Source organism: Trichoplusia ni, chromosome 13 (assembly GCF_003590095.1).
Source record: "Trichoplusia ni isolate ovarian cell line Hi5 chromosome 13, tn1, whole genome shotgun sequence".
Classification (NCBI taxonomy): domain Eukaryota; kingdom Metazoa; phylum Arthropoda; class Insecta; order Lepidoptera; family Noctuidae; genus Trichoplusia; species Trichoplusia ni.
The window spans coordinates 1,664,063-1,682,953 of record NC_039490.1 but is presented as its reverse complement, the minus strand read 5'-3'; the positions used below and the strand labels follow the sequence as shown (position 1 = coordinate 1,682,953).

General features: G+C 37.5%; 2 protein-coding genes across 3 annotated transcripts; both read left to right on the top strand.

The window, feature by feature from the left end:
- LOC113499803 (oxygen-dependent coproporphyrinogen-III oxidase-like) lies at window positions 1-6,337 on the top strand. Of its 2 annotated transcripts, XM_026880326.1 has the most exons (9): window positions 1-426; window positions 2,194-2,422; window positions 2,624-2,689; window positions 3,090-3,247; window positions 4,251-4,381; window positions 4,732-4,858; window positions 5,198-5,361; window positions 5,680-5,849; window positions 6,110-6,337. In XM_026880326.1, exons 1-9 carry the CDS (start codon window positions 344-346, stop codon window positions 6,230-6,232), a joined length of 1,251 nt encoding a protein of 416 aa, XP_026736127.1. In that variant the 5' UTR covers window positions 1-343; the 3' UTR covers window positions 6,233-6,337. The 2 variants fall into 2 exon arrangements, with proteins under 2 accessions (XP_026736127.1, XP_026736128.1); XM_026880327.1 differs by lacking the exon at window positions 2,624-2,689.
- A 362-nt stretch (window positions 6,338-6,699) lies between these two features.
- LOC113500186 (tyrosine-protein phosphatase non-receptor type 14-like) lies at window positions 6,700-18,004 on the top strand. Its single transcript, XM_026880897.1, has 5 exons — window positions 6,700-7,668; window positions 11,588-11,684; window positions 11,735-11,756; window positions 15,559-15,766; window positions 17,754-18,004. Exons 1-5 carry the CDS (start codon window positions 7,036-7,038, stop codon window positions 17,922-17,924), a joined length of 1,131 nt encoding a protein of 376 aa, XP_026736698.1. The 5' UTR covers window positions 6,700-7,035; the 3' UTR covers window positions 17,925-18,004.
- The last annotated feature ends 887 nt before the right edge of the window (window positions 18,005-18,891 follow it).

Genomic DNA, 18,891 nt, shown 5'->3' with positions numbered 1-18,891 from the left:
GCGGTGTACACACGCGCACTGGCGACACGCTGTCAGCGAGGCCGCCGCGGACTGGCCGGAAAAAGCGCGACACGACCGATCGATGCGCTCGGCCACGCTCAGGAGAGAGATGAACACATATTGCGCATGTAGGCGCGTCTTGCGGAAGAAAAATTTCACAGCTGATAACCAAATAGTTTCGCATGCCACCGCAAGGAGGCGCTTAAGCCAAAACAACGCGTGACATTTCACTTCTGTCAAGTGTCAAACCGGCTTTGCAGTTGGCCGTACCGCTTGTGAAATTAATTAGATTTCCACAATAAAACTTTAGAATACCGGTGTTTTTTAAGTGAATATATACAAAATGACGTTCAACTCTATTACCAAAAGTTTAAGGACACTGAGTTATGTGGGGGGCTACAAAAAGATCAGAGACCGACCGTACAGGTGATGATGTGTATATAAATATTTTCGTTTTTGTGTATAAAACGCGTTTTACCTCGATAAGATATGTTCTCAACTCTTTTACAATATTTTTTAGAATTTTAATAATGACAGGTATGTATAGAATGCCTAACGCATTAAGTAGCACAAACAAGAGGTTAGTGCCAATCGTTATATATTGGCGTACGTGATCGACGATTGTTGAACCATCGATAATGCAAATAATCTCCATATTGTGTTTACACAGATAATCAACTTATATACAGATATTATGTAAATGGGCCTCTTTGTTACTATAGAATCAATATAAAACCTCCCAATCCACATACCCTCTTTGCATAATATCATTTTTAATGTATTTGTTGCTAAATAATCGGCGTGATAAGACCTGATATGACTGATATACAATCAATTTAACCTAATCTTATACAAAGTATATGTGGGTCATGCCCACTTGTGGCATTCATATACTATTCAATACATGTGTTACACAATAACACAGTTTGAACAGAACATGGTATGTTTGTCACCCTACACTCTAGACTCTGGATGACACCACACAAGATGTTTTATGACTGTGGGTCAGTATCACACACTTTTATGTTGACAATTAACACTTTACTACCATTAGCTATTAAAGAAGTCTATGAAAATTGTAAGTGCTCTACAAGACTTTGATAAACAATAATGATACATAAAAATAAATATATATATATATCATTTTGAACATAATATAACAGATTCCTATAGGAATTACTCCCATCAATATGTTATTTATTAAATAATTCTTGAAGTAATAACATATTTAGCCTTTATTACAGTGCTGCCATGAATTACTAAACATTATTCAACAGGTGTTTTAGTAGGTTTCATGCTTATACCACCTTAATGGTTCATCCAAAACCCATATATGGTTCTAATAAGATTGTTAAAACTTATTACAGTGCAACCTCAATATAACAAATTGGAGGGGAACAAGAAAATATTCGTAATATCAAGTAATTCATTGAACTGAGGTTTGTTATGTTGAGGTTAGATTGGTCTAAAATTCGTTATAAAGAGGTAAAAGTCTACGTCTACTCTACGTCCTTGAACCTGCATGATTTTAATCTTTTACTGTTTACATTCACACCACTTTCTTCTGAAAAATTATCTTTAAATTTTAAAATTGTAGCCAATGTACTCGCGGGAATCCCGAACTTATAAGCTATGTCTAATTTTTTCGTCATGGGATTTTGGTCAACCTAATTAATGATGTTTCGCTTTTCTGCGACCGATAGGGAACATCTTTTACGTTTCTGAGCCAGTTTAACTTAAATCTTTATCGATAGTGACGAACAGAGGTGTTTACATTACTTTCTATCAAAACAACAATGATTACTTTACATACAAAGGAATGTCGAGACATAAATCATTATTATAAGATTAAGAGTTATATTATTGGTGGAAACTTTATATAAAGGTTTTGGGTTTGCAAAATTCGTTAATTAGAGGTTGTACGCAAAGAATTTTCGCAAAGTAAAGGTATATTTTATATTGACTCTTATGGACAATTCAAGGGGATTACGAAGAATTTGTTAAATCGAGGAAGTCGTTATATTGAGGTACGTTATATAAAGGTTGCACTGTATAATGTATATTCTGATATTCAAATATGATTTCTATAGGAAGTTACAAATAATCAAATACTGTATTCAAAGCCAATAATTTACTTAAAATAGGGGTAACTTAATTTCGATCCTATTCAAACTACAAATAATCTCATTTTAGATTGTACTGTGCTGCAATAGTGGGCACTGGCTTTGTAGCTTACCATCAGCTGAAAAAGAACAAAGCAGAAATGAAGGAAATAATGCAATTAAAGAGCTACATGGCTGAACCCATCACACCCGTAAAGCAGTTGGAGAAAAACCAAAAAGATATGAAGACTCAGATGGAACTGCTCATCATGAGAATACAGGCGGAGTTCTGTAGGGCCTTGGAAAAAGAGGAGGATGAGGTACGGCCTGAGTTTAAAGTAAATGAAATCATGCTGATTTAAGTCAGGAATTCAAAAAGTATCTGATAGTATCTGAGAAATATAAATGTTGCCAACCATTAAATATAAATATAAATTTCAAGCCATTAGGTTCTGAACATAATAACTTATCCTGATCATTACAGACATTATATTTTATTGAATATTTCAATTTATTTGTAGGCTTGGGAAGATGATAAAACAGCGGACCAATATGATTATGAGAAAGATATTTTCATGATGCAACCGGTATGAAGCTCATTATTAAAGTAACATTTGTATTAAATAACTTTTAACTTGTAGCATGAAACAATATTTGGATATTACTATGTTTTAGATGTAATTTGACAAGAACTGTATATATAGTGAATCCCCCACAGCCTTAGTATTGTAGGCAAGTTTCATAGTATTAACATTTAAGTTTAGGTAAGCTAATTATTACTCGTGCTTATCAAATCAAGGCGTAATAAAGGCTCATTTAGACGAAGCATAAAATAATATGCGAATTACAATACATTTCGGAGTCGCTCAAATTCTCTCGACAAAACTTATATACCATCGCTGACAATGTATGATATTTCTCGCCTTGTCATCAAACCGTCTTTACAGGGTTATTTCATAATTTTAATGTCAAAATTAATTTCTGCAGGAAGCCAAATTCAAAGTCGATCGCTGGCTTCGTAAGGACGGTGGTGGCGGCATCACGTGCGTGCTGCAGGACGGCCGCGTCTTCGAGAAGGCTGGTGTCAACATATCCGTCGTCTCTGGAACACTGCCACAAGCTGCTGTGCAGCAAATGAGGAGCAGGTTGGTTAAAGCGTCTTCTTTTACTCCTTTCAAGAGTCCAGCCTGAGTACCTGCTATTAAACTTTTTTACATTGATTCGGAGTCGGTGCAATATAAGCTTCTAGTCTTACCTACACTAATTTGTGCACGTTATTAAATTGATCACTCTTTTTAATTATATTCAACTGTTAAAACGTCGTCTATGGAAAAACGAAGCTGAAATTTGCGGAAATATTAAAAAATGACGATCTTTACAAAAGCAATACGTGGTGAAACAAGAGCTTTCATACGTGTTTGTTGACTTTCGGTCTGAGAATAGTCAAAACCGCCTACTTCACCTATTGTGATGCATCAAACAAAAAACGCCGATATAAATACAATATGTTAATTACATTTTAATCTTAGTGTGAATGCTCTCATTATTTCGCAATAAATTCATTTTGATCGAGTCTATAGTATTGACCTCAAATGTTATCAAAACGGTAGTTTTATCAGGTCAAAAAATATCTCTACATTTTAATTATAATATTTTTACGAATTTTACATGTTACCTACGTTACTTATCTAGAAAATACATATATCATAACTCGTGACCAACCGCCACGTCTTAATTTCCTTGGCAAATGTGGAAGTGTGGAAACGTGACGGCGCACTACACGCTGAAGAGCGTCGTCTCTCTTCCACACCTGCAACTGACTTACTTTAGAACGTGGTCATCATTTATATCTATGTTTTTGGTTTATAAGTAACTCGTGCCCGCGGGCCCACCCGCTACACCTAGCTCGCCGCTACCGAAATTAATTCCACGGGCACATAGAATCGGGATAACTATCCTATGTGCTAATCCTGGTTATAAACTTTCTGTGTACCAAGATTCGTCTAAATCCGTCCAGTGGTTTTTGCGTGAAAGAGGAACAAACATCCATACATACAAACTTTCACGTTTGTAATATTAATAGGAAGGACGAAACCTTGTCTAAGAATCATTGCAATTGCGATTGCTTATTTAATTGTAATGTTTCAGAGGTAAGAACCTGCAGAACTCAGACCTGCCTTTCTTCGCGGCCGGCGTGAGCGCCGTCATCCACCCGCGCAACCCCATGGTGCCCACCATACACTTCAACTACAGATACTTCGAAGTCAAAGATAAAGACGGTCAGTTCTAATTATAATACCTACCATGTTATTTTATCACATTTATCACACAAGAAAAACAGTATGTTTGTACGTTTCTGAGTGTTTCACTATTTCACGCGGAACGTTTGCGCCTATTTTGATGAATTTTGACATAGTCTTTGCTGATACCCAAAAATTACAATTTCCGAATAACTCGGAAGATAAATGAAACGAAATATAATTTCAAATATCACCATAAAACAACTGGTTTTTATGGACCGACTTTGGGTACTTTGGGTAGACCGATATTGAACAGTGGTCTGCAATAAACTGATTGGCACTAAATGAAATTACATGCTAAAGTTACATGGCTATTGTGAACACCTCAGGTGTCCAGTGGTGGTTCGGCGGCGGCACCGACCTGACCCCGTATTACCTAAACGAAGAAGACGCCGAACATTTCCACCTCACGCTGAAGGAGGCCTGCGATGAACATGACAAATCCTATTATGAAAAGTAAGTGATGAATGAGAGACTATGTATGATAATATGATAAACTACTTAACGTTGCTCATGATCTTGAACCCGTTGCTAGTAAGTGTGAAAATATTTCTAAATGTCATCCAATTTATTTCACCTCTGCCAATTTCTAAAACATATTTAACTAAACCGATTTGGTAGAAATTCTATTTTACGAAACTGGCAACATTCCATCCAATTTAACTTTGAATTTGGAAATAACCGTTATGTCTTATAAGTACATGTCATGTTAGCTGAACGGTTCGCCTTATTTGCCCCGACAGATTCCTACTATTTTACACAAGAAAATAACGTGGAAAACAAAATGTATTCCAGATATAAGAAATGGTGTGACGATTATTTCTCTATCCCGCACCGGGGCGAGCGGCGCGGCCTCGGTGGCATCTTCTTTGATGACCTGGACACGCCTGACCAGCAGTCCGCCTTCAAGTTCGTCACATCTTGTGCGGAAGCCGTCATACCTAGTTATCTGCCTATTGGTAAATACAGTAAAATATATTTTTTTAGGCATGTATTGAAAAAATATTTGAAGCAATCGTCAGTTTTTGGCCTGAAAAAAATACGTGGCAACTATATAATTAATAGTTAAATCCACCTATGAGTTCGTCGAAAATTAATTTTGCGTTCACCAGAAGTTCCGAAAAAGCTAATCGAACAATAATCGATCTCGCTTACTTCCGGATTCATCAGATCTAAGATAACTATCAAAACGATTTTAAGCAACAGATAGACTTCTACTATGTACGTGATCTCTTGCAGTTTTAGCTGGATGTAATACTATTTTTTATTATGGACAGTTAAAAAGCATAAGGAAGACGGGTACGGCTACCGCGAGAGGCAGTGGCAGCTGCTGCGGCGCGGGCGCTACGTGGAGTTCAACCTCATGTACGACCGCGGCACCAAGTTCGGGCTGCACACGCCCGAGGCGCGCTACGAGTCCATCCTTATGTCGCTGCCGCTTAACGCTGTTAGTATCGGTTGACTAGCTACACAATGCGATAAATCATTTCTTATTCTCACAACTTTCATCGCGCAAGCGTTTTTAAATTAGAGTAATTTTAGTTTTTAAGGCAAAAGTAACAAAATCTACCCATACGACATCCTTAGATTACAAAAGTGCTTAAGAGACACTTGATAACATGATATTTTTTTCAATTCTAACCGCGAATTTTCTAATTGGACGATCTTCTCGAAAACCGCGTTTCTAATTATTGAATTTATTTACAGAAATGGGAGTACATGCATGTTCCGAAAGAGGATTCCCCGGAGGAGAAGTTACTCAAAGTTCTTCGGGAGCCCCTGGACTGGGTCAAACTGCATAAAGAGAAGCAGAGCCGAGCTACCACATGAAAAGTCATATCACTTCGGTTGTGGGGTCAGAGTTAACTAAATATTATGTTATTATACACTCGTTATTTTTAGATGGTGTTCGATTATACTTTTTTTAATAATGTTTTTTGTTTGTTTTTCTTTGTGTTAACCTATGTACCATTTATAGAAAGAGTAGAAAGTGGGGTTTTCTAGAAAGTCCCTTGTGTATTTCAAATGATAAAATAAATGTTACAAGTATTCTAATTGTAATATGCAACAGTTCATCAAATCAAAATCATTTATTAGAACAGAAACCAGTGACTAACATGTTATTATGCGTTAACGCAACTTATGGTGTAGTGATAAGAAAATGGCCAAATAAGAGCGAGTTGCTGTTTATATTATCCCGAAAACGTTAATAATGTACAAGACTTTTGAATACAAACATAATTTTTTTTTTATTAAGAAATTGTTTTTTTTCCTGCAATTAGTAGAGGTAGCTTTTTCGAATCTGATTATGGCAACACTTGTATGAACTGTCATGTCACTTGTCACTTTCTCGATGGCTTCAATGTTGTGAACGTGAATTTCTTATTTTCATAATACATATGTGTTTACTCGACAAGTTTTATTGCTTTTTGCCGATACATCAACGTCATCGCTACTGAAACACTAATTAGTTCAAGTGACCAGTATTACGTCGCGAATTCAGTACGAAATGTCATAAATATGTGGCGCGCGTAACGGATGCATCGTTTCCTACATTCCTTAGCCATAAACGAAACGTAACGTTTGTTTCCTATGTGATGTTATTGCAAATTGGTGGCGGGTAGCTTCGGAAGATGCCTTTCAAGTTGAAGTTGAAGAAGACGCGGCAGTACAATGTTGCGTCGAAGAGTTTGTTTGTGATAAGTGTGGAGCTGCTGGATGGCGGGGTGGCGGACTGCACGCTGTCGGTGGACAGCACGGGGCAGGAGTGCCTCGACAACGTGTGCCAGCGGCAGGCCATCACGCAGCCGGAGCTGTTCGGCCTGCGTTATGTCAACCGCACGCAGCAGCCGCGCTGGGTGCAGCTCGAGAGGCCGCTCAAGCGCCAGCTCGAGAAGTACGCGTCCTCTCACCAGCTGTACCTGCGGGTCATGTACTACGTCATCTCTGGCACTAGTTTGATCACAGATGAGGTCACCAGGTACCATTACTTCTTGCAACTGAAGAATGACCTGATAGAAGGCAGGATTATATGTGATTGCCAGCAAGCTGTGGTGCTTGCGTCGTACAGTAGACAAGCAGAGTATGGAAACCATGACCGGGAGCGACACACAGTGGAATACCTTAAGAATTTGTTGACATTTCCTAAACAAATGCTAGATGGTGGACAAATTATTGATGGAAGCACTCTGGCGGAGACTGGCCGGCTGGAGTGGCTCACTGAGGCTGTTATACAACACCACATGGCCTTACACAACATGTCTCAGGTATTTTTAGATATTTTACTTAATTTTTTTTCAATTTAATTCATGAAAGAGATTATAAAAAGCCTGACAATATTTTCAAAATTAAGAATTACTTATTAGTTCAAATACTTTTTCCAGTGACATCCAAAATGCTTCCCACCATACTTTACGATACTTATACATATATTTATCATGAACTGTTTATCAATCAGAAATGTACAAATAACTGGAGCGGTGGTCTAAAAATAGTGAGTGACAGTGGCTCGCCAGCCAGTGCTCCTTATTTATAAACATGATTCTCATTTAAACATACACAAAGTTGACCTTTGGGTAAATTTTACTAAATATATCTGTATGTTATAACTATCCAATTATACATGTTAATGTCTTGATAATTATTATAAAACATTAATTATTAACCAAACAATTGAGAAAGAGAAAAAAACAGTAGAAATCTCAATATTTGCCTTTATATCTGACTAAGCTGTGCTTGATCCTTTTTGGATTATACTAATACAAAGCCAATAACCTTCTTAAAGAATTAGGCTGTGAAGGCCTAAAAGACTAGTTATTTTAGTCCTTTTAAGCCTATACTTAGAAGCTAATCCTGTTGATAAAAACACACAATATCTTACATAGAGTACCTAATCTGTATTTATTTCAGACAGTTACAAATTGAATAATGTTTAATAAGACACTGTTTAATGGTATCATACATGATACAAACGTTCCCAGCAGTGAGATAAGTGTGGGAAACAGTTGGGAGGATGCTCATGTCACATCTCAGTTACAATTTATAAACTTAACTTGTAACTGATGTATCACTTCTATTGTATGGCTATACCATTTATAGTGAGCCAAATTTTCCCATAAGAAATACAAGGTGTATGTTTAATGATTATGGAGTTAAAATGTATTTTGAATTAGAAGTAGGTATATCGTTTTTTTTAGTTGTGTTCACATATTATAAACAAGTAAAATGTTTGTAAACAAATAAAAAAATCATAATGGAATAAATTTACATTAATAAAGTTAAATTATAATGATAAAATAAACAGAAGACTTATCACACATTTTAACATATAAAAAAGACTTGGTAAGCTTTTATGTAAAGAAATAACATACTTTAAAATAAATCTATGCTATAATTACCTGTTATACTAATTTAAACCATATAAATAAGGCGGCAGAGATAAAAATCACGATGTAAACAATACAAAGGAATGCGACTGTGTAATCTGTGCAGAATAACATTATAATCCAATTAAGACAGTTTGTAAAACTGTCAGGGACACGCCGAGAATACATTATTTATAACTGTTTACAAGTTAATTTAATCAGTATACTTGGAATGGAACTTTTACTGTTACTGACTGTTGCAGAGTTATCTACGGACAGGAGTCAGAACTTTAATAATGTTTCTGAAATAACTTTGTTAATATTGATGGTGAGATAACGTTCGTAACAACTAACTAGGTTTTGGCCCGCGTGGGAGTCTACGCGACATAAAGCAGCCTATGTCCTTTTTTGGAGTATTAAATGTCGCCGAAATTGGTTAAGCAGCTTAACCACGAAAAGGTAACAAAGAAACTAAATCATGGTATAAATTAAAGGCGTATCCTTTCTTCATAAAAGTTATTAGTTAGGATAAAAAAATAATCATTTTTGCGCATCGCACGTATTAAACTAAAGCACGTCAAGAAACCTTTTTGTTAAGAAGTCAACCCATTTCTTCATAAAATCCCTCTTAAACTCTGTATAAGTTATCGATCAGTATAACTTTTGTTCAAAATCTGTTCCTGTCTAGCTACAGCGAAGATAATTTCGATCAATGATCTTAATCAAAGTATGGAAACTATTTTAATTAATAAATTCGTGAGGCGACAGAACGTTCTTTAGTTTTTGTAAACTATTGTAAATATTTACCAAAACGACAAAATAACGATGTCTTAAATCTTAATGCAAACAATTTTCCAAAGCAATCGCTGGAACATCAAAAACTGTAATCTCTTTAATAAGCAAGAAGAAATACTCTGCGTTGCAAAGCCATGAACGCATTAATTAGCGGATGAAAGTGAAGTTTTCTTTGCCATTGCATTCGATTGTCAACAACTATACCTCGTTAAACCTGCTTCCTACTTGTGTTCCAAGCTGTTTGGTTTAATGACATGTTCAGTTCGTAAGAGCTGAACGAATTAGTAAATGCTACATGATACTTAGAAGTTTCTAATTCAGAAATTGTTTTGATTGTACGATGAACAATTGCAGACACTGGAACTTCGAAAGAGAATTTCCGTACGGGTAAATTCTAAACAACAAATTTTGAAATTTGAGGAATGTTACAGTCGTAGTAGCAATCATCACGGTTGGTTTGTAAAAAAATCATAAATGGAAACGCAATCTCTAATCCTACTGTAATATCCTAAACTCGAAAGCTTGTGTGGATGTACGAAGTTTTGTTACACTTTTATTAAAAAAATAAAGAATCATCCTAAACAATGATAAACGTAACATCACGCAGACAGAGCTGCGGGCGACTGCTCGTAATATATTATGTAGAATATCACCAAGGCATCTGAAAAATCAATGTCTCTCAACAAACAAGTTGCAGGCAAGCCGCTAAAGTGTTACAAAAAGAAAATATGTTGTGAAGTGTTCGCGTTATCTGTAATGTAATCATTATGTATAATTGATAACACTTGTCAGCCAACACCTTTGTAATACGCCTTTTAAAATATCACCATGTCTTGTTAGCGCGATAACGATCTCATACGCTAGTGTTTATAAATGGCGGGAAAACTGAGCGTTAATTAAACAATGAAAGAATACGACCTGCTAGGTTTTTAAACAAATGTATGTTTGGTGTCAGAGGTCTGTAATATATAAGTAATTCAGAGACATTGAATCTTGTGTTATAAGACAAAGGAACTGCTGCACTGCACCAGACGACCACGAAGTAATCATTAAGATAGCTGCATAATGTTTACCTAAGCAATTTTCTTTAATTAAGCAAAACCACTAAAAAAATATTTTGTTTACTTGCTGATAGAAAACTATGTAATAAATTAATTAATCAAATACGCCAATCATCTGTTATGCTAAAAAAACCGAAGATCGGGTCAGACTACAAACAGTATCGTACTACTGAAATGTACAATGGACATGGTCTTCATTGAGTGAAGGCTATAATAAACACAGCACCACCACATTTAGTAAGGCTGTATCAGTTCTTGAAGTGAGACAGCATCAACGCGGCTTAGAGCACCATCTCACTTCAACATTTCCAAGAGTTTTACTTAAATAAATTACTAGTAGGTCCTCGGGTATGCTTGAACTGTCAATTGGCCACACTACCAAGCCTAAGAGTACGCTTCACGTACACTGGAGTACTATTAAATTAATATACGAGTGCGTGGTACCAAATTGAATGGAATCAATTCTTCACACCTCAGAGTGACGCCTACATAGTACACCACTAGTGTGCGTACTTTTTTAATAATGTTACTAGTTAGATTGACGAATTTTGCATTTGCATACAACAAAATCTTGATAAATTCCTTTCTTTCTGTATCAAGATCTATTTTTTTTCGTTTTACAAAGGCTTATTTACCCGATGATCCATCATCAATGTAAATTCAGTGAGGTAAAAATCTCGTTTGAAATCCGTGGTCAATTTTTCCGATCGACAGAACCTCACTCTTCAAATATTGAGACGAATGGTTTTCGAATCCTTAAAATTAATCAACGAAAATATATTATCTGACCTAATGGAATCCTTCTGGCCGAAGACTCGTGAAATTATACTATTTTCTATATTCCGCTATAGCTACATCGTTGTAAATGTCCATCAATATCAACTTATTCTTTTATGTCTCTTACGAGTTTACTTTATTTGAATTTCCATTTGTTCTTACTCCTATATGTGTAATTTGTATCGCAGGCGCAAGCGGAAGAGGGGTTTATCACGACGTGCCAGCAGCTACGCGGCTACGGCCAGGAGATGTTCAGCGCGGCGCGACCAGCTCAACCAGAGCGAGGTCACCATCGCCATCTCACTCACCGGCATCAGAGTACTGACAGAAACGAGGCGAGACACCACATTTCTACAGGTTACTTATTCCTTATTATGACATATTTAGCCAGGTTTTACATCAGCCATACGAAAAAGAGCACAAGACACACCTACTTTATTTTATTCCACAATGTCAAGTGGTAAAAATTTTAGTATCATAATTATGGACTAGGCACAGAAAAGTACCTAGGTCCGGAGCGGACCTTAAACCATGTAATATTGAATTTTAAACACGATTATCCCGGCTTTGGTCTGTAGTATAACTAACCGACAAATCGACATTCACGTAAAGTTTTAGCTGACCGTAAATACTTTAACAGTCGTCAACATATTACCATTCTGGCGATTACTTACTTACTTTCTGTAAGAAATACTTTTTAAATTTATTCATTGAATGTTGGCGAAAGTATACCTAAAATTGATTACATTAAACAAGAAGCAAAATAGTCTCGTTACATATGAATTAGCAATAAATATGTGGAATGTTATTACTTTTAGTTTACATCGGCATTAACAACTTTCTAGAGTTATTCTCCAATTATATCGGTGCCTGTATCCGTAGTATTCTGTATTAATAAGTTTACTTCACGCATTTCAATATTTAGCCTTGTAGCATGTAGATGTTTTGTCACGGTATTATTTCCATTTAATAAAACATTTACTTATAATAGTAAATTTCGGCAAAGGTTTTATTAATCCTTCCCTCCTAGCCCGCGGCACATAGGATCGTAGAAACGCTTATCGGTTTCAGTTGATAGCAGTCCGGTACGACTCCACCCCAAAGCGCAGGAAGTCATGTAAATCTGGTTTGGTCGCAGTAGCTTGCGAAATCGTTCCTTCCAGACTGGTTTGTGAAAATAGGAAAAAGTATGGTTGGTTTTACTGGAAAGACTTGTGGCGCCTTTTTTCTCCAAGCATAGTTAGTCCATGTACCTATTACTTTTACAGGTTGTTCAAAAAAAGATTTTAAATAATAAAGGTTTAAGTAATCATCATACAACACGGCATGAAAGACTAACTTGACACATAATTACATACTGAATAGATACCCTATCTTCAATACAACAATATTTACATAAAAATCCTGAACACTTATCGTAGTTCATTGTTCGTTACGGGTCTGTCTAGGTAACTAATGCAATAATGTTAGTTGATTAAATCGCCAATACAATCAGATATATTAGTTTCAATTAGTTCATATGAAATTGAAGTCTATCCTTGGTCCTGCTATTCTTACTAAAATCATTCCCTCTTTATGAATCCCTGTTGGAAACAACGTCTTATTCTTCTCTTTTTGATGGAGTTAAGCTACCAGTTTCGTGATTCCTATTTTTTTGTGAAACAGTACAGATGTTCTCATGATCCCACTGCACATCAACAGACTCGCAAATACTTTCTACATCCTAATTTTCTTTACCTTACCATATAATAACCCACTTGTCCGCCATCCGCTAAGCTACAAAAATCTTTGGCACTGTTAACTTGTCTGAAATGGAACAATTAGCGCATACGAATGTAATAAATACCTCAGCTCTTGTATTTGGCCGGAGCCCAAGACTTGGAGAGCGGCGGGAAGTGAGAAATATTATTTTAAGTTTAATTACTGCGGCCTTTGTCGTTGAGAACTTCTTACTTTGCACTTCGCTGCAGTTTAACTTTTTGTACAATCATTTTAGAATACAATTTCCAGTCCTGGTGCCTAGTTACCTAAAGTATTTTGGTCCCGAGATTGTAAAACCGTACGATACATGAGCATTCTTATGAAAATATATCTCGTATTAGACACAATTATTTCTAGTTTTAACATATTATGGCATCTTAAACAAATCAATATTGTGCAAACCACATAAATGTGCACTCCGTAAAGTAATACGCAGTTCAAGTTTATTCAAGGATCGCTATTGGATGTTCCAATAAAGACAGGAATGTTTCATTTGAAGCCATAACATCAGGTGTTTTAGACAACATTTATATCTGTGCTGATAACTGTACAGTAAACACCAAGTTTGCTCAAATAAAAATATGAATCCGCAGTTAAAGTATTAAAGGTTAGTCTTTGAAGAGGGATTTATAAAATATTTCAAAGTAAACGAAAGTCTAGTCGCGTTTTGTTCAGAGAATGAACTACGTCAACAGGGGTGATGTCCCTCAGGAGCTACATATGTTCCCTGTTTGTCTATTATCATCTTTGGAGTAAAAGACGCCACTCTATACCGCGTAGTGCGCTAACCTGCTTCTACATGATTAAGTCTTATTTTAAATAAGTGGTAGAATTATCCCTTTTTAGGCTATAAACGTAAACGCACAGGTAACTAACCCCGTCTAAAGATTATGTTGTTACAATGTACCATCTAGTGATGTTTAATTAATTCGTTAATCGATTTCATTCACGAATAGCGTGATCATATTAATTGACCGTATCAATATTCATGTTGCATGAGATGCTTTGTCACGGTATTTATAGTAGGAGAGCCAACATAAACCCTTGTTTTTAGGAAAATGGATAAATATGTTGTGATGTGATGTGGTCTTGATGTCATTTAACTCAGGTATCCTTAAGACGTACCGTTTGCCGTTGGTGTCTTACAATGATTAAGTAAGTTAAAAAGGCAAATTGGTACTAGCCTGGATTCGATCCTACAAGCAATTGCCTGATCACCAAGTTATAAAGAAAATGATAGTAAATTCATTGGCAACACAATTACACTCCTTATTACACAGTCGTATCATGTATAAATATAGGAATTCTATTCTGCATTTTTATTCACGACACCATAAGACGCCACATTCATAGATTGATTACTTACAAACATAAAACAATACAGCAAATTCCATCTGACCTAAAACTGAAGTTATTAAATCTCACTTCATAAATACTCGTCTTAATATTTATTGCTTGATATCAGAGTTTAATATTAATCCCAAAGAATTGGTACAAACATACCGGCGAACAATAATACCCATTCCTCGTAGTCTAGTCGTCGCACCAGTTTTATTATACTCATAATATGTAGTTTCTAGCTCAGTGGCACGAGGCTCTAGTTTGACGCCTAACAACTTATATCTGACCTCCTTTTATAGCGGCAGGAATTTGTAATAGACTAATAAAATATAGAAGTACATTTTCTTAAATGTAAAGTCTAAAATGCAGATTTTACTACAGCTGCAGATAGTTGATCGAAATACAAAAAGTATGCCTGTAGAATTTATCATCAATAAGATTTTTTTTTATATATAAGGTTGCTTATTTCGGGCTCAGTGAGCTTCGTTAGAACCTCATATTTTAAAAATGTTTTTACTTGTCAGACCAGTCCAGCGTTGGTAGTTCAAACAACAATTATCGCTCTTGGCAGTGCAAATACTTTTCATGCTAAAAAAAACTCACCACACAATTCTAATTGCCTCCTCATGCAAACATATTCCATGTTATTTAATATGTATGTCTGCAGTTTTCGGCGAACTTGACTATTCTTTAACATATTTAAACAAAACTCATCATGGGCCTAGCCTTTTCCCAACTAAGTTGGGGTCGGCTACCAGTCCAACCGGTTTCAGCTGAGTACCTGTGTTTTACAAGGAGCGACTGCCTATCTGACCTCCTCAACCCAGTTACCTGGGCAACACGACTCCCCTTGGTAAGACTGGCTGTCAGACTTTTTCAAGCTTCTGACTACCTGTAACGTCAATAACAGCCGGGACCCACAATTTAACGTGCCTTCCGATATTTAAACAATTAAAATTTAAATTTAAACAAAACTAACAAGGTATAAAAATATTTTTAGATAGGCCCTAAAATCTTCTCTGTAGTATAAAACTAACAACTCCAATGTATCCCTCAGATGGATGGACATAACGAACGTGATAAACCACAAGCGAACGTTCAGCATCGAGTGCCAGAAGCAGACGGGCTCGGCGTCCTTCAACCTGGCGAGCCCCGAGGACGGCAAGTACGTGTGGTGGTCGTGCGTGCAGCAGCACACCTTCTACATGAAGCACCAGAGCGCGCTCAGCGAGGCGCCGCGGGACGAGCACAGGCCCAAGTTCCAGGTAACCTGGAAGTGACGGAAAATCTTAAACACATCCCACACTACAGTTTACTATGTGAATGCACGGATAGCCGAGTGGTTGAGGTCACCACGCCAAACCTATTGAGCGCGACGTGTCATGGGTTCGATCCCCGCGTAAGGTAAGCATTTGTGTGATCCACTTATGCTTGTTCTGAGTCTGGGTGTATTTGTGCATGTGATTTGTATGTTTTAAAACCCCCCGCGACACGAGTATTAAATTCCTGACTGCGGGAGTCGTTTTTTTTGTAATTAATGAAATACTTTGCTAATCTTTTTTTTCATTATCATGATTTTAAATCATTAGTAAATAACTCAATAGAATAAATTTTTTCATCAATAAACTTAGCATATCTCGGTCCACTGCTTGACAAAGGCTTCTCCCAAGCCGTACCTGAACTCCCAATTCTCCGCCTCCTGCATCATGTCCGAGACAGCTAATTTTAATGTGTCGTCGTCTACATTCCTGATGACATACACACTTATACAATGTAAAAAATAAGGGCAACAGAAGAGCAATTAGTGCCTACTTTTAAAGTAATATTTTAGTACTTGTTTTCGCTTCTGGCAATTTTTCTCATCCGTGACCCGATAATGAAGTGTTCGCCATCAGTTCCACTCCATCGATCTCAGAAAGTGGACAAAATATCTCTCGCGCCATGCTTAACGTACATTATAGTTTTTTGCTCCAGCGACATAGCTTTATAAATCAGTAGATGGCGTCAGTTAACGATTAACAATTAGTTAGATATGCGCGCTATGAAAGTGCTCGCGCCATCTCGCACCGCTTCACTTAAGGCTGCCCATTCACTGTCCGATGCGATTCAATGACGCGATAATATTTCTCTTAAATAGCTGTGTACATTATAAAATTTATACAGTGTAAATATATCCTGTCTCATATTCACCAAAAACCCTGACCTGCTTGTTGAAATTACCCAAAAGATGCAACCTTGTTTACACGCTTGTTATGACACAGTCCGAAAAACTTAATGAATACACTTCGAAACATCAACAAAACAGACCAAGTTAACAACATGTACAGGAATACCCAAACAATGATCGAACAACAAACTAACTGTAAATGAAAACGCGCGACCGGAAGACAAACAAGCACACGAGCACAATGAACAGGCAGCTTTATTGATCGCGGAGATATGATCGCATGCGGTACACTTCCGAATGCGATCTGTATCTGTATCGGTTATTAAGTTAAATTTGTTTGAATATACGGTGCTACGTGAAAGTGTGGCCATGTGACTGACTTTTAATAATTGATTACATGCCATTAGTTAATTATGTGGTGTTTATGAGTCGATGTTTTGTTATAGGTTTGTTTATGATGCTATTACATGCATTTGTGTTTTATCTCTTGTTTATGTATTATGTAGATATGTAGGCGTTGTAGGGGTAGTAAATCATAGGACCTACTGAACTGACTGTGACATTTTTTTTAAGAATCGACAGATATGTAATTTTTCAGTATCATATTATATTATCCTATGAATGCCCGCCACAGATCAGCTAGTAGTAGCGTCACACGTAGTAATTTCGGTCGGTTAATTAAAAGCTGTTATAACACCTAATGCGCAAAATGTGTTACGGCGCCGCACCAGTGAAGCCACAATATAGTTGTCACGTTGTAACGCCGCGACTGAGGCTCGATCCAAACTGAGTTATCCCACAACAAGTGGTAATATTTACGTGCTACCATGTGATTTATGCTTGGCGACAATTGTACCAAAACAAGGAATTTAATCCCTATGTCCGCTGGGGTTTTCACAAACATTCAAGTCACATGCACAAACAAAACCAGACTCAGGACAAGCATTTGTGGATAACGCAAACGCTTCTCGTTCATCGTTTTTCATGATGACTTCAATCAGCCGGCGATCCATGCAGCGAAAACCGTGGTCATCGTGGTCATAGTACTTTTTTATACATATGAATGACTAAACCTTTTTCTCCAGGAGCACGGTCTGTCAGACAGCCGCGAGGAGCTGGATGCGCGCGAGCTGGGCAGCGTGTCCCGGCTGGAGCCGCTGACGTCAGCACACCGCGCCTACTCCACGTCCTGCCTGGAGCTGGCCGACCAGCACCACCTGCAGCATCAGCCGCCGCCGCTGCACCAGAGCAGGTAACACTCACACCGCCAGGGAGACCTTTCACCAATAGCCCCCTCACCCCTCATCAACCATCTAGCCTTTTCCCAACTATGTTGGGGTCTGCTTCCAGATTCAGCTAAGTAAGAGAGTTTTACAAGGAGCGACTGCCTATCTGACCTCCTCAACCCAGTTACCTGGGCAACACGACACCCCTTGGTTAGACTAATTGTCAGACTTTTCAAGCATCTGACTATCTGTAACGACTGTCAAAAATGTAGGAATAACAGCCGGGACCCATAATTTAACGTGCCTTCCGAAACCCGGAAGAACTCGTTTTGACAAAGAAGAACACCCATCTACGGTCCAACCGCGCCAAGCGTAGCTTAACCTGTGATGGATTGACTTGTGCGGTTGTAGCTTAGCCACTTATAGCTTAAACCCCACACACCCATCCCCCACACTACCTCTTAAATAAATCTAAACCAGTAAAAGTAACCTTTCGTGGTTATGGCTCGTGGTCACACAGGCTCTGGATGTTCCACGTAGCAAGCGTACCTTATGACGTCACATTGTCACCTCTCAAGTGCTTGCTCATTCAGGATTTGGCTATACATAGCAATATTTGTAGATAGCCCACGATACTTTGTGGCAGCGCATCGGACTTCTGAAGAGCCACTAAGACGTGGTGAGGAAAGTATGCATTGCGACATTCTAGCTGTACCTCAGCGAATGTGTGCCCAACAGTTTCCGCTGCGCTAAAGTCGCGACGTCACATCGCTTACTAACAATGTATAGGCATTTTTGGGGACACATCGGAACTCATAATGAAGCAGTGATACATTAAGAACGTCTGTCTCAAGTAATGTTGCAGCATAAAGGCTTATGTCCCAAATATGCCTAAATGTACCACCAATGAGTATAAAGGGTGCCTTTCCACAGAAATGGATTGTATACATTATGGCACCGCTTTGAATACACAAAACAGTTTGAAATGTAGAAAATA